The sequence below is a fragment of the Rattus norvegicus genome, chromosome 15, assembly GCF_021556685.1.
Source record: "Rattus norvegicus strain SHRSP/BbbUtx chromosome 15, alternate assembly SHRSP_T2T, whole genome shotgun sequence".
NCBI classification, from domain to species: Eukaryota; Metazoa; Chordata; class Mammalia; order Rodentia; family Muridae; genus Rattus; species Rattus norvegicus.
Window position 1 is genome coordinate 8,403,826 of NC_141548.1, and position 15,760 is coordinate 8,419,585.

The following is a 15,760-nucleotide window of genomic DNA, read 5'->3' on the forward strand; positions in this document are numbered from 1 at the left end:
TGTGGAAACAGAAACAGATGTTGTTCACACACAGTATTTCTTGTTAGTTTTCCAAATGACACTGTGGTTGTGTGTGTGTGTGTGTGTGTGTGTGTGTGTGTGTGTGTGTGTGTGTGTGTGTGTCTATGATCCCTAGATTCTCATTAGCTCAATGTGGTCACTATATAGATTTTCCCTAAACTTAAAGAAAGTAATAGTGGTTCCTGACTTGGTTTGGAACTAAGCCTGGTGGTTGGCCAGGTTAACTTATAAAGAAAGGAGCCCCAGCTTGGAACCTGAGCATGTTAGCTGCCAGTTTTCATCAGACATCCAGTTTATAAAGAGGAAAGTTCTGTCCTTATAAGTCCTTAAAAGGTGACCTGAGAAAATTTTCTGAAGCACAGTAAATGCATAGGGCCAATGACTAAGCTAGACGTTGGCTTGACCTTCTGTTGGGGAGTACATCCCAGACTGCAATTTTAGATTTAAAGAAAAGGAAAAAAAAGACTTCCATGCCTATGGACTGGCACTTCTATGCTCATGGATTGGCAGGATTAATATAGTAAAGATGGTCATTTTGCCAAAAGAAACCTACAGATTCAATGTAATCCCCATCAAAATTCATACACAATTCTTTATAGAGATAGAAAGAGCAATTTGCAAATTCATTTGGAATAATAAAAAACCCAGGATAGGGAAAACTATTCTCAACAATAAAAGAGCTTCTGGGGGAATCACCATCCCTGACTTCAAGCAGTATTACAGAGCAATAGTCATAAAAACTGTATTGTATTGGTACAGAGACAGGCAGATAGATCAGTGGAATAGAATTGAAGACCCAGAAATGAACCCACAAACATATGGTCACTTGATCTTTGACAAAGGAGCTAAAACCATCCAATGGAAGAAAGATATCATTTTCAGCAAATGGTGCTGGTTCAACTGGAGGTCAGCATGTAGAAGAATGCAAATCGATCCATTCTTATTACCATGTACAAAGCTTAAGTCCAAGTGGATCAAAGACCTCCACATCAAACCAGATACACTCAAACTAACAGAAGAAAAAGTGGGGAAGAGTCTCGAACACATGGGCACTGGGGAAAATTTCCTGAACAAAACACCAATGGCTTATGCTCTAAGATCAAGAATCGACAAATGGAACCTCTTAAAACTGCAAAGCTTTTGTAAAGCAAAAGACACTGTCATTAGGAAAAAATGGTAACCAATAGATTGGGAAAAGATCTTTACCATTCCTACATCTGATAGAGGACTAATGTCCAAAATATACAAAGAACTCAAGAAGTTAGACTCCAGAGAGTCAAATAACCCTATTAAAAAGGGGCTACAGAGCTAAATAAAACATTCTCAGCTGAGGATTATCCAATGGCCAGAAAGCACCAAAAGAAATGTTAAAAATCCTTAGTCATCAAGGAAATGCAAATCAAAACAACCCTGAGATTCCACCTCATACCAGTCAGAATGGGTAAGATAAAAAACTCAGGTGACAGCAGATGCTGGTGAGGATGTGGAGAAAGAGGAACACTCCTCCATTGTTGGTGGGATTGCAAACTGGTATAACCACTCTGGAAATCAGTCTGGAGGTTCCTCAGAAAATTGGACATTCCACTACCTGAGGACCCAGCTATACCTCTCCTGGGCATATACCCAAAAGATGCCCCAACATATAACAAAGACACGTGCTCCACTATGTTCATAGAAGCCTTATTTATAATAGCCAGAAGCTGGAAAGAACCCAGATGCCCTTCAACAGAGAAGTGGATTCAAAAAATGTGGTACATCTACACAAGGGAGTACTACTCAGCTACCAAAAACAATGACTTCATGAAATTCATAGGCAAATGGAATGAACTAGAAAATATCATGCTGGGTGAAGTAACTCAATCACAGAAAAACACACTTGGTATGCACTCATTGATAAGTGGATATTAGCCAAAAAGCTTGAATAACCCAAGATGCAATCCACAGACCACAGGAAGCTCAACAAGAAGGATGACCAAAATGTGGATGCTCCCACTCTTTCTTAAAAGTGGGAAAAAATTATCTATAGGAGGGGATGTGTAAGCAAAGTGTAGTGCAGTGACTCAAGTAACGGCCATTCAGAGTCTGCCCCACATGTGGCCCATATATATACAGCCACCAAAACTAGATAAGATTGATGAAGCAAAAAAATGCATGCTAAAAGGGACTGGATATAGATCTCACCTGACACATCCAGAGCATGTCCAATACAGAGGTCAGTGCTAGCAGCAAACCACTGAACTGAGAACAGGACCCCCTTACGGGGAATTAGAGGAAGGATTGAAAGAGTTGAAGGGGCTTGCAACCCCATAAAAACAACAATGCCAACCAACCAGAGCTTCCAGTGACTAAACCACTACCGAAAGACTATACATGGACTGACCCACGGCTCCAACTGCATATGTAGCAGAGAGTAGCCTTGTTGGGGTACCAGTGTTAGGGGAAGCCCTTTGTCCTGCCAAGGTTAGACCCCCCAGTGCAGGGGAATGTGGAGGGCAGTAAGGGAGATGGATGATGGGAATACCTGTATGGGGGAGGGGGAGGTAAGGGGATGGGAGCTTATGGACAGGAAACTGGGAAGGAGAATAACATTTGAAATGTAAGTAAAGAAATATATCTAATAAAAAACTAAAAAAGAGAAAAAAGAAAATGCAAAAACTGAGTATAATCTGTCTAAGTCATGGGACTGAAGACCACGAATTTGAATTTCTATTTAGCACCTTTGTCTGATCAACATATTTACAACTAAGACTTGTTGAAGAAAACTTCATATATTAGGGAAAAAATGCTTTCAGGCCTTGCCAATTATCAGACTTGAGTCAAACACATAGTCTGTACGCTAATTAACTTCTGATAGATAGTCACTGGAGAGCCATTGCAAATGTCAAGTGTTAGGGGGGTCTCCAAAAGCAAGACAAAACAAAACACAGAAACATTTCCTTAAGGTCTCTATTTGATGACCTTTTATAAAACTTGCAAATGTGAAACTTGTTGACCAGTGAAGAACTACTGTTACTTAACAGAACCAACTACGAAAAAAATGTGAAATTCTAGAGCTTACTGTGTCCAAATGCTGAGCTTTTCTATTTATTTATTATTTATTTATTTTGTTTGTTTGTTTTTTTGTTAGTCATATTAGATAGGGACTTTTGTAGTCACTGCCTTTGAACTGCTCATTGTAGTAGCTCATGATAGTTTCGAACTCCTGTTCTCTTTGTGTCCATCTTCTATGTGCTAGGATTATAGGTAGGCACCACCACACTCAAATGAGGACATTTTCAAAATTATTTTTGGAATCTACTAATATTGGTGCTGGTAACCTGTCTGAGTAAGTTCCCAACAGGCATGGAAAGGCCGGGCTCGTCTTAGGACTGAACCAGAGAAGGCTGCGGTCAGGGTGGGGTAGGAGAATATTGCTCACCAGTGTCCCCGCTCTCAGGAAGGAGGAGCCCATCCTGGCTCAAGGCAGTCAGGCCCTGCCATAGAACATTCCAGTAAAAACTGAACGGAATGTTTTATGTCGCTTCCACTGATATTTCAGCTTTACCAGGCAAGGATTCATGACCCTGTTTCCCCTCTGATGTGGAACTAGCAAGGCACAGCTAGAAGCAGCTTCAACAATTTATCACTGTGGTTAAATCCGCATGAAAAGAGACAACACAGCTGAAGTGTTGTCTGAAAGGAAAATAATGAGTTATTGCCAAAGTTACTGGGATGTGGAGGTTATGACTTCACCATAACCTAGGGTGAGGTAACTGCTAAAACAGAGAGTGAAGGAGAGTCCTCAAACTATAAAGATTAGGGGACAACAAATAGAGAACACAGTTCAATTATTTGTAATTTATCATTCCACAGGAGCATACCACAGCATAGTTATACTTTTAGTTAACTGAGATATAATTTTTACTACCCTTTTAATATTTGTTGTACAACTTTTAATTTTATTTAGTATTGTTATGTATATGAATAAGTGTGGGCCTGTTTGACACATGTGTGAAGGCCAGAAGGCAACCTATGGAGTCAGGTCTCTTCTTCTGTGGTAGCTTTAAGTACTGAATGGAGATCATGAGGTTTGAGCAGCAAACACTTTTACCTGCAGAGCAATCTCAATGGCTTGGTTTATTTTTGTTTGTTTGTTTGTTTGTTTGTTTGTTTATTTTTGTTGTTCTTGTTGTGAGACGATATTCAGTTCCTCTTTCCAGTGCATGCAAGCGTATTGTATAAAGAATTTAATTAGGGCTTGCTTACAATTTCAGAAGTTTAGTTCATTGGAATTGTTACAATGTATTAAATGTATGGCAGAAGGTAGGCAGACATTGTGCTTGACGAGTTAAGAGTTCAATATTTGGATCCCAGGCAGCGGGAAAAGAGAGAGTCATTAGGCCTGGGTTAGACCCCTGAAACCTTAAAGCATTTCCTAGTGATACACTTCCTCGAAAAAGAATGCAACTCCTTCATAAAGGTTATACCTCCTACTCCATTCAAATAGTGCCACTCCCTAAGCATTCACATATGTGAGTTTATGTGGGTCATTTTTATTCAAACTCCCTATCACATTACACTCTTTGGCCTCCATTAAGCTTGCAGCCATATCATAATGCAAAGCTTCATTTAGTCAAATTTCTTCAAAAGTCTCCATAGTCAACACTGTTTAAAAGTCCAAAGTTCAAAGTCTCTTCTGAGATTCATGGCAATGGATTTAACTGCATCCCACAGTAATCAAAACAAAGAGGCATATTTAATAGTTCCAACATACAATGGCACAGAATACACATTACTATTCCAAATGGGAGGAAAAGGAGCATAGTAAGAAAATACTGAACCAAAGCAAGACCAAAAACCATCAGGGCAAACTCCAAGTTCTCTTTTCATGACTGATGTGAAAGTTCCTTTCAGATCTCCAACTCCTTTCAGTTTTGTTGACTACGACAAATATCTCTCGGCCTGGTTCCACACCCAGTCTACAGCCTTTCTTGGCAGATATTCCACGACTCTGTTATCTCCTGTGAAATGATCCAAACTCTAGGGCTCTCCGACGAAGTCTAGCTTTAATTTCATAGCTTACACAATGGCCTTTCTGGCCTCCATGCATGAATAACCCTGACAAACACCTAGACTCAGTGACTTTATTTGGGCAAAGAGCCCATAGCCTCTTTCTTGTATCCTTGACTCTGAAGCCAGAACCTTATGGCCAAAACTGCCCACTTCTGCTGCTTGATGAGACGGGAGCTTTTTTCCCCCTACTCAAATACCTTTTCAACAGCTTTCTGTTGTAGATGCTTTCCTTCACTACTTAAACTTCATTTCCTTTTTACTTTTTAGAAGCTTAGATCAGAGGGATCTTGCCCTGAGAACACCATTCCTTTATTCCATTTAGCATCCAGCTTTTCTTTAAACTTTGTGATTCCTTGAAGATAGGACTTAGCTCCATTACACACCTGGCGTTCCTTTTCTCCTCAAACTGCACATTTTGTATCTCTACTTGCTCAGCTTGCTCCTTTTCAATATAGATCTGCATAAAAATGAACACAAATAACCATAAAACAGAGTCCAGTCGTAGGCTGTCTTGAAATCTTCTCTGCTAATGTCATTAATCCCACACTCTTCAATTTACCCTCCAGCAATTCGTTTTGGACATGAGCAAAAATGTGGCCACCATGATCTTTAGAAATTCTTTACAGGAATGTTCTGTAGACGACATAGCAGTAGTCTTTCTCTTGGAAACTTCTTGAGTTGGCCAAGACATTTTAAATTGCTCTCTGCACTGTCTTCAGTGCCCCATTAGTATGTGCCATTTAGCCATTCAATTGCTACTATATTTGGTGCATTCATAATCTACACTTCTCTGTGACAAGAGTAGCATTGGGTCTACTTGTATCCATTGTATCAACGTGTATCTATCCATTCTTGTATTGGTATTTGACAAGAGAAACCATGTTCTCCAGCTTCCTTACCATGGCACATTCAACAACCAAGCCTTTAATGATGAGAGAAAGGACAAGTGGTTTTATCACTGTTTCTACATTTATAGTAAAATGAAGGAATGTCACTCTTGTGCTAGATAGAAGACTGTGAGCAACTTTAGAAACTGGTGCCAACAAATTGGATCTATCAGAGAGTCACTAAAATGAGTATTTAGAATCTACAACGAGGGGACAACACAGAGATAGAGTGCTTGCAACCACAGACTTGAGATGTACACAGGCTCTTAGGGAAGGGTATGGTATATCTGTCAGTGGCAACCTAGTGTGGGGTGACAATTAACAAACGGTTCATTTTAGATTCATAAAGAATTCATCATAATCCCAGAGCACCAGAGCACAATGTGTTCTCCTAGTAAGCATTTTATATTTTTATCTGTTCATATGTAAAACAGTATTTCTGATTAAGCTCTCCCTGAAATTGAGGCTATAAACATGTTCTTCTTCTTGCCCATTCCACGTGTATATCCTGGAAGGCAATGATCTCACTAGCCCCTGCATTCTCAATTCTACATTCTACAAAGTGATTTATTATAACTCTGTCTCCACATTATGCAGGACTACCTGCATGTAAATTACGAGGAACAATGGTCTCATATTTTAGGTGCCACTTTAGGAAAACATCCTACCTTTGTAGCTGTGAATAAGCTAGTCATTTGCAAACACTAACCCAGGGCCATTCAGAGGCTGTTATTTTACTGTGAAGACCATTAAAGAGAATAATTGGCATCAATAATACTTACTTGCCCATGCAGAAGGAAGGGTACACAGCCATCAGGAGCCTAAATATATAGCCATAATGCAGTATCTACAATTTATAGAAATAAAGCCTAGGAGTAGTAGTGTGCGTATGCAGATCTTCTCCATTCACTTATTTATAGCACTGGCTGTGTACTCTCAGGTAGATAAAATCTCTACCCCAGTTATAAGGGAGGTATTGTGCAGAAGGTTTTTGGGGACATCCACAAAATATTAACTTCCCAAGAGTCGAGAATATGGTGTCCAGAAAACTTATAATAACTGGGTCTCTCTAAACAACCACAAGTCTACTTCAGAATGCAAAATCTGTTATATGCCTAGGGATTGTCATAAAGATTGTGGAAAATGAGAGGGAACAGTTATCATCACACAGACAGATGGATTCCAGTATGAGTCGATGTAGTGGGCACATATTTAAAAAGATATGGAGTTAGGCAAAGAAGGGAACCTCCAAACAATGACAAGGACAACAACAAAGATCATTGCTTAACCTGTTTTGTCAGAGCTGGTGGTGATGGGATTGGTCGTGATGGAGGTGAAGGTAGTCTTTGCGCTGTCCTTGGCAGTGACAGATTTCTGCTTGTTTTTCATGGATTCCAATGCTTTGAGCTTCTTGGCATGTTTCGTGCCTTTGTAGTGGGCCGCAGCCTGGCTCTACAAGGAAGAACACAATGAACCATGCAGTCAGGCTCATTTCTAAACTGGCATTCTCTGTATTACTGCAAATACAGACTGTTTCAATAACTGGTACCATTCAACGTTAACGCTGGTAGGGAATGTCTATAGAATGATGCTTAGAGAGCAATGGAAATTAAAGTCTAAGAGTCAGAAGGGAAAAAATATCCAGTTGCTTCCCTTAATGAACAGAATATTAAAACACCAACATTTTCCTTTTAGAGTGTGTGTGGGGGGGTGCAGGAGTGGGAATTTACCTTTGGTCTTCCACTATAGACACTAGACCTCAGAAAACAATTAACGAAGTCTCTAGTAAAGAGAGAGTCCCCTCTTCTCTGTTCATAACATATAGTTTTTCTTCCTGGGACATGATTGATTAGCATGTACTGTCTACAAGAAGGACTCGTATAACTTAGCATATGTACACTCAGGAGGGTGACCTTGAAAACACAAATGAAAAGGCAAGGCAGAAGTCCAAATGGGGTATGGAAAATCAAGGGTATTTCATAATTCTTCCTTACCATTTGCTTCCTGCCAGGATTTCCTCAGAGAGCCCACTATGATATTTTTCTCCAGCATGATTAGACCCAGAAAGTTCTGTGGCTGTTTAATATCCAAAGTGGTTGATGCAGTTCTTTCCTGGGTGGCTTTTGAAATTATGTTTTAAGGGCAATCTGTATTCCCTGAGGCTACTGTTTATTACAGGTTTGAGGCACTGCCACCTCACAGCTCAATATTGTTTAAACCTTGAGACCTTCCTGTTTCTGCCTTTCCAGTACTGGGGTTTGTAGATCTGCACCATTTCCTTTGGCATATTTTCTAAACACTGTTTTTTAAAAGTTTCTTGAGAGACAATTAAAATAGAAAGTAATTGATTGTGAAATATTTATCAATGTTCACTGAGAAGGACTGCAAAATCACTGGGTTTTGCAGCTAGTGCTAGAATGGCAAATGGATAGACAAGAGTCACTTTTGAAAATCAAAGTCACAATGAAGGACTATAGGTCTGCTGTGTAACTCATTGCTTTCCATTTAATATTGAAGCTAAAATTTTTATTTTACTAATAAAATGGCAATGATTTAATTATAGCAGTTAGAGCAGGCTGGGCCATCAATTACAACATATTTTAATAAAAAAAAAGAACTCCACATCTTCATTTGCATCATTCTGATAAGATGTTCCCAAATGACCGGTATCTTTATTGGAAGAACACTGGGTAAGGAAGTTATATATTAGGAACAGTTTGAACAGAAAGCACTCTCATGTACACGTTTCCAACAACACAGAACATCAGAAAACCCAGTGTAAGCCCAACAAGAAGCTCAGATATGGTGCAGTTAACTGTGAAATCAGTGACTTGTTACATTGACCTGATCAGAAGTGACTCTCACACAAGACTTTGTTTTGTTTATCCTGCCTGGTGCTACACAAATAAAACACAGACTATAGTCAATTAAATTCACACAGGTCACTGCTGTGTAACATTCATTAACACAGTACCCTCCCATTGGTGAATGATAAGAATGTTTTTAAAATGTGCATTTGAAATTTGAATTTTAATGAACAATGCTACTATCTTCACATATGTCTTCCAAATACGCTTATGCTTATAATGTTAAGACAAGTTTACTCCATAGGCCAGCCTGGCCTTGGCCTCATACTTGGGTTGCTCTTGCTTCCGTCTTTTCAATGTTGAATTACTGGTGTGTTGTGTCTGTCGTTCCCAGCTTTAAAATATATATCTTAAAAGATCCTAGAAAAATCTACAGTTTCAGGGAGTAATAGGAGATTTTTCTATAACACAGCATACTCTAGGTGAATGAATTTACTATGAAATTAAAATGTATACTACAAAAAAAATCCCTGCGACAGAACAAGCACATTCCACAAAGAGAGCAAAGCCTTCTGCGCAGGTGCAGAAGCCTGATGCTCTCCCATGGCTCAGGAAGGATTGGGGATTCGAGGGTGACAGAGTGCACAGGAGTTGGGGGTTCTTGATTGACATAGCTAATATGTGGAGATTGAAAATAAATCAATTAAATGCATATTCATACTCGTTTTCACCAAGTGATACCCTTGAAGGACCATGTCAATCACCTTGGTTACAGCCTACCTAGGTTTTTCCAACTGTGTATTTGAAGTGGACAAAAGAAGAGCAAGGTATAGAAAGTTGTGAAGTGTTGCGGGGCTGTAGGATGTGTAGAATTTGAGATAAATGGAGTACAGTGGTGGAGACCAGCAGAGGATGATAATTGAGTGTGAATGAGAGTCAGCATATGTAGACTAAAAATGGAGGGGGGAGTTCAGATTTGGGGAAAAAAAAGACCAAAGACAGACCAAGGTGGTTATCTTAGATATTTTGAATTTCATTCAACTCTGACTTTTTATTGAGTTCGGAGACTACCCTCGGGGTATTGTGGTATAACGGTTCTAATCTATGCCTACTCTGCTTAGTTCCTGTCTTGACTCACGGTTGTTAGAGTTTGTCTGAAGGCAGAAATCCAGCCAACCTGCCTCTTGGTTAGGTCCTGCGGATGCCTGAGAGGTGAGTAGGAGCATCTCTCAGTCTGTGTCGCTGTGGACAAGGCTGCGTCCAGAGCAGCGGTGCTTCCAGGGGACTTTCAAAAGGAACACTGGGCAAAGACTTGCCTTGGGGCTCTTCTGCTTCTTTTTGAAGAGAATATAAAGAAGCGTAAACGGAGCCCTGCGAGGCTAGTTTGGATAGTCACCTGTCAGTTGCTGAGTTAAGCCGTTCACAGAAATGTAAGAATCCCAAAGAGACGAGCAAATGTCCTGTCTTGTTTTGTACTTTGTGTTTCTTTTATTTTTATTTTTTAGGTGTGTCTTTTTTTAGTTTTTTCTTTTCTTTTATTGAATATGTTCTTTATTTACATTGCAAATGTTATCCCCTTTCCTGGTTACCCCTCTGGAAGCCCCCTACTACCTGCTTCCATGAGGGTGCTCCCCCTCCCTTGCATCTTCCTGCCATGACATTCTCCTACATTGGGGTAGCAAGTCATCACAGGACCAAGGGCCTCTCCTCCCATTGATGCCTGACAAGGCTCATCCTCTGCTAGATATTTGGCTGGATCCATGGGTTGTTCCAACTCTTTGGTTGATGGTTTAGTCCCTGGGAGCTCTGGTGGGTCTGGTTGGTGAGTGCCTCCTAAAAGAAACTGGGAAGAGAATACACTAGCAGCTTGACAGCACTCCTGAAAGCTCTGTAACAAAAAGAAGCAAATACACCCAAGAGGAGTAGATGGCAGGAAATAATCAAATTCAGGGCTGAGATCAACCAAGTAGAAACACAAAGAAACTATACAAAAATCAATAAAACCAGGAGCTGGTTCTTTGAAAAAAATCAACAATATAGATAAACCCTTATCAAGAATAAACAGAGGGCACAGAGACAGTATCCAAATTAATAAAATCAGAAATGAAAAGGGAGACATAACAACGGAAACTGTGGAATTAAACAGAATCATCAAATCCTACTACAGAAACCTCAATACCTGGAATACTTGGAGCATTGTACTGTTTTAAGCACAAACGTTGTCAACATTAAATGAGCACATATGTTTAAGTTGAGATGACTTCAAATTCTATACTTCATAACTAAAGCAGAATCATGCACACATAGGCCAATATGGCAGAATTATACTGTAATGGGTGACTTTTAAAGAAGCGAATGGTGAGGCGATCATGTTATAGAAATCACTGCATGGATGTCACTCTTGGGCTAGCATATGGCCTCTTGGAGTTTAACATATGTTATCACAGAGGTATGTCGTGCATAAGAGGACAGTGCCATTCTAAACTCTCCTCAATTCTATTGCAGGCTTCCTCATCTGCTGATATTTTTAACTTTTTTATTTTTTTAATTTTTTTTACATTTTTTTAAATTTTATTTTTCATGGATATTTTATGTATTTATATTTCAAATGTGATCCACTTCCACACACACCCCTGCTCCCATACACCCCACTCCCTGCTCCCCATGCTTCTATGAGGATGCTCCCATTTCCACTCACCCACTCCCAACTCAATGCCCTGATATTCCCCTACATTGAAAAACAATACTTCAGAGTACCAAGAGCTTTTCCTCCTAAGGATGCTGGACAATGACATCCTCTGCTACATATACAGCTGGAGCCATGAGTCCCTCAATGTGTACTTATTTGTTCATGGTTTAGACCCTTGGAGATGTGGTAGGGTCTGGTTGGTTGATATTGTTGTTCTTTCTATGGAGTTGCCAACCCATTGAGCTCATTAAGTCTATTCTCTAACACCTCCACTGGAGTCTGCTTCTTCAGTCCAGTGGTTAGCTCCAAGCATCCTCATCTGTACCACTAGAACTCTGACAGAGACTCCCAGGAGACATCCACATCAGGCTCTTGTCAGAAAGCGCTTCTTGGCATCAGCAATAGTTACTGGGTTTGGTGGCTGCAGATGGGATGGATCCCCAGGTGGGGGAGTCCCTGGATAACCTTTTCTTCAGTTCCTGCTCCACTCTGTCCCTGTATTTCCTCACATGAGTATTTTGTTCTCCTTTCTAAGAAGGACTGAAACATCCACATTTTGGTCTTTCTTCTTCTTGAGCATCATATGATCTGTGAACTTTTTCTTAGGTATTCCAAGATTTTGGGCTAAAATCTACTTATAAGTGAGTGCATATCATGTGTGTTCTTTTGTGACTGGGTTAGCTCACTAAAGATGGTAATTTCTAGTTCTATCCATTTGCCTATGAATTTCATGAAGTCATTGATTTTAATAGCTGAGTAGTACTCCATTGTATAAATGTACCACATTTTCTGTATCAATTCCTTTGTTGAAGGGCACCTGGGTTCTTTCCAGCTTCTGGATATTATAAATAAGGCTGCTATGAACATAGTAGAGTCCTTGTTATATACTGGAGCATCTTTTGGGTATATGCCCAGGAGTTGTATAACTGGGTCCTCAGGTAGTACTATGTTCAATTTCCTGAGGAGCCACCAGACTGACTTCCAGAGTGGTTGTACCAGCTTGCAATCCCACCAACAATGGAGAGGTGTTCCTATTTCTCTACATCCTCGAAAGCATCTGCTGTCACTTGAGTCTTTGACCTTAGCCATTCTGACTGGTGTGAGGTGGAATCTCACTGTTGTTTTGATTTGCATTTCCCTGATGACTAAGGATGTTGAACATTTCTTTAGGTGCTTCACAGCCATTCAATATTCTTCAGTTGAGAATTCTTTGTTTACCGCTGTGCCCTAATTTTTAATAGGATTATTTGATTCTGTGGAGTCTAAGTTCTTGAGTTCTTTGTATGTATTAGATATTAGCATTCTATCAGATGTAGAATTGGAAACTATCTTTTCCAAACCTCTTGATTACTGTGTGCATCTGCATTCATTCAGCAATTTAGTATGGCAAAGTGGCTTAGCAGCTTAGAGCACTTGCTGCTCTCGCAGAACACACAGGCTTGCTTCCCGGTATCCGCACCAGGGTGCTCAACTGTCAGTAACTGCAGTTCCAAGGGATCTGTGACTCTCTTCTGCCTTGTGGAGTTCATAGAAACAGTGTGAACATTTGGGCACACACACACACACACACACACACACACACACACACACACACACACGAATAAAGCTATGTACATCTTTAACATCAAGATCCAGGAAAAAGGGCTACCAACATGAGGACCTGCTTACAATTACGAGGATTTGAGCGTAATATAAGTATTTTTGGATAAATCCAATTAATACTATCATATTTGACATGCTCATCTTAAGAATTTTCTCTAGGAATTTATTCTGGTAAAAGTACCTGCTGGGGCTCAGAGACCAATACACCAACAATGAGAATTTGGCTTTCTCCCCTCCTTCTGCTCCACAGTACAGGGACAAGCTTGCTTTTAGTTTCTGGTATTTGACAAAAGCATTTCTAAGAGTTCAGCACAAGAGTCATGCAGCCCTTTCCTCCTTTTTATCCTTCCTTGCTCTTATCAAAGAAAGGAGACTGAAACTTAGCAATGCCCATACCCTCCAAAAAGGTTTTGACCTATGATCAATTCAAAGAGTTTAGGCTAATAAACTACCTGAGAAATAAGACAATGTTCGTTTGTTTGTTTTTCCTATATTTCTTTTCTTTATCATCCCATAACTCATCAGCACCTGCCCAAACCCAAACTCCTCTCCATTCTGACAAATTGGAAAGATATCCAGATTGAAGCTACTGACAGCCTAGAGCCTTATTGTGTTACTCCATATGCCCATATTAAGTTTATGTACATTTTTTACTTCCAGTCTGTCTGTAGTGAGTTTGTTCAATAGACTCAAATGAGCAAGTTATCAAAAATTTGTAAAACCAAAGTGTGAGGTTTTAACCATTAATATGAAACCATTTAAAGATTAAACACTTATAGAAGTGTTAAATTCATATAGTATAAGGGGTTTGCAAGCCCACGAGGCAGCTTAGTATCCTGAGATTTCCCATTTGTTTTAGTGTTAGAGTCATAGACACCTTGTGATAATGTACTTAGCAATTTAGTTTCTTAAGCTACATGGATAATGTGCACAAGCCCTTCTCCAAACACGTTCCCTACCATCCTCTTCCTGTCTGAACTTTCTTTAGTGGCATGCTCAGTGAGATACAACTGTGTCCACTATTAACTATTTACAGAGAATCTCCTATAAACTTCTGCCTTTGTAGGATTGGATAAGTATAAAATTCAAATCAAATGATTTATGGGTAGATACTTACATGGTATGAACAATGTATATATGACAACCAGTCAATCAGAATAGAGAATTACTGAAATCATGCCCCTTAGTAACTAACTCCTCTTTCGTTTGGACCCCATAAAAGGAAGAGCGAACAGTAGACAGGCCCTTGGAGATCCTCACTCACATGATTACCACCAAAGTAGATAGCATCACAAGACCATCACTTTGCTTCAAATAAAGTTTGTCTTGCCCTTCCTGCAAATCTGTAAGTACTTTTGATAAGAGTCCAACAACTTGGAAACATTAGACATGAGGTCAGACCAATGGGGATAAAAGTGTAAATCCCCATGAACCATTATCAGAAGCACATTTCCAAATTGGGCCCTGGGGAACATGACTTGTAATCTCAGCTGTCAGAGAGGCTAAATAGGAGAATTTGAAGTTTAAGTCCTACCTGTATAGAGTGAGTTCAAGGCCAACCTATATGACTTAGTGAGATGCTGTCTTAAGAATGAAATGCCAATGGGGTTGGGGATTTAGCTCAGTGGTAGAGCGCTTGCCTAGCAAGTGCAAGGCCCTGGGTTCGGTCCCCAGCTCCAAAAAAAAAGAAAAAAGAAAAAAAAAGAATGAAATGCCAAAGGACATCTGAGGATATATCTCAGTGCTAGTATGCTTGCCCAGTACGGACAAAAATGTATGTTCAAACTCTAGTATTGCCAAAACCAAAAGAAACAACAACAACAACAAAAAGTGTGCATCCTTTTCTAAAATTCCAGTTCTCGGGAGTTTGAGGCATGAGGATCAGGAATTCAAGGCCAGCATGTGCTATGTGAGACTACAAGAGAAAGAGGGAAGAGAGAGGGGAGAGAGAGAGAGAGAGAGAGAGAGAGAGAGAGAGGGGGGGGGGGATTAAATCCTATAGACAAGTGAAAAGCACCCACATCTGTGTCTGTTTTTACAGATGTTAGTTATATTGGTGTCATCCATACCTATCTACAGCTCTCTATATAGAAACATTTATCCAGAAGAGATGAACTGAAAACATGGAATTAAAATGGAAAGCATGCATTCTAGTCAATTAACTTGTAGCCTTCTAGATGTTGTTTTCTGAGTTTCTTCTCCTTTTCTGATGTTATTTTTCCTGTCTAAGGTAATTATTGTTCCAGAGTGAACTCTGATGTCATCACTTTTACCTACAGATTATGTTCTACTGCTCTTCTATGGTCCAAGTTGTGGCAGGTAAAGAAAAATGATACGTTATGTTACAATAATAAATAGTAATTGTATACAATGATGATAATAATGAGGAGGAGGGTGATGATGATAAATATTAGGGAAAAACTATGTCCCATGCCAGAACTTTTGGAATTTTGCTATAGGAATGTATCTGATTCCATTTTGCTTAGGATGTGTCTTGGAGTTAGGCATGTCTAAGTTCTTTATTATCTGTTCCTTTCTCTTATTGAGGGAGTTGTTAGATAGAAAAGGCACACACAAAACACACTAAAAAGCCAGGGTTGCATTTTCTCTGCTACATTATTTAATACAACATTTGAAGAAGAAATTTAAAGGTAAACCAGTTTGCAGTTTTCTAGATTTTTCCTTACCTCTGTCAGTTCTCA

At 39.7% G+C, this 15,760-nt stretch overlaps 1 protein-coding gene across 15 annotated transcripts in view; it reads right to left on the minus strand.

Moving 5' to 3' along the window:
• Positions 1-15,760, minus strand: part of Zfp385d (zinc finger protein 385D) — a 383,190-nt gene that overhangs the window by 81,911 nt on the left and 285,519 nt on the right. For all 15 annotated transcript variants that reach the window (XM_087585513.1, XM_087585522.1, XM_087585516.1 and 12 more), the window contains 1 exon segment: positions 7,250-7,412. In XM_087585513.1, coding sequence (XP_087441639.1) covers positions 7,250-7,412 — 163 coding nt within the window.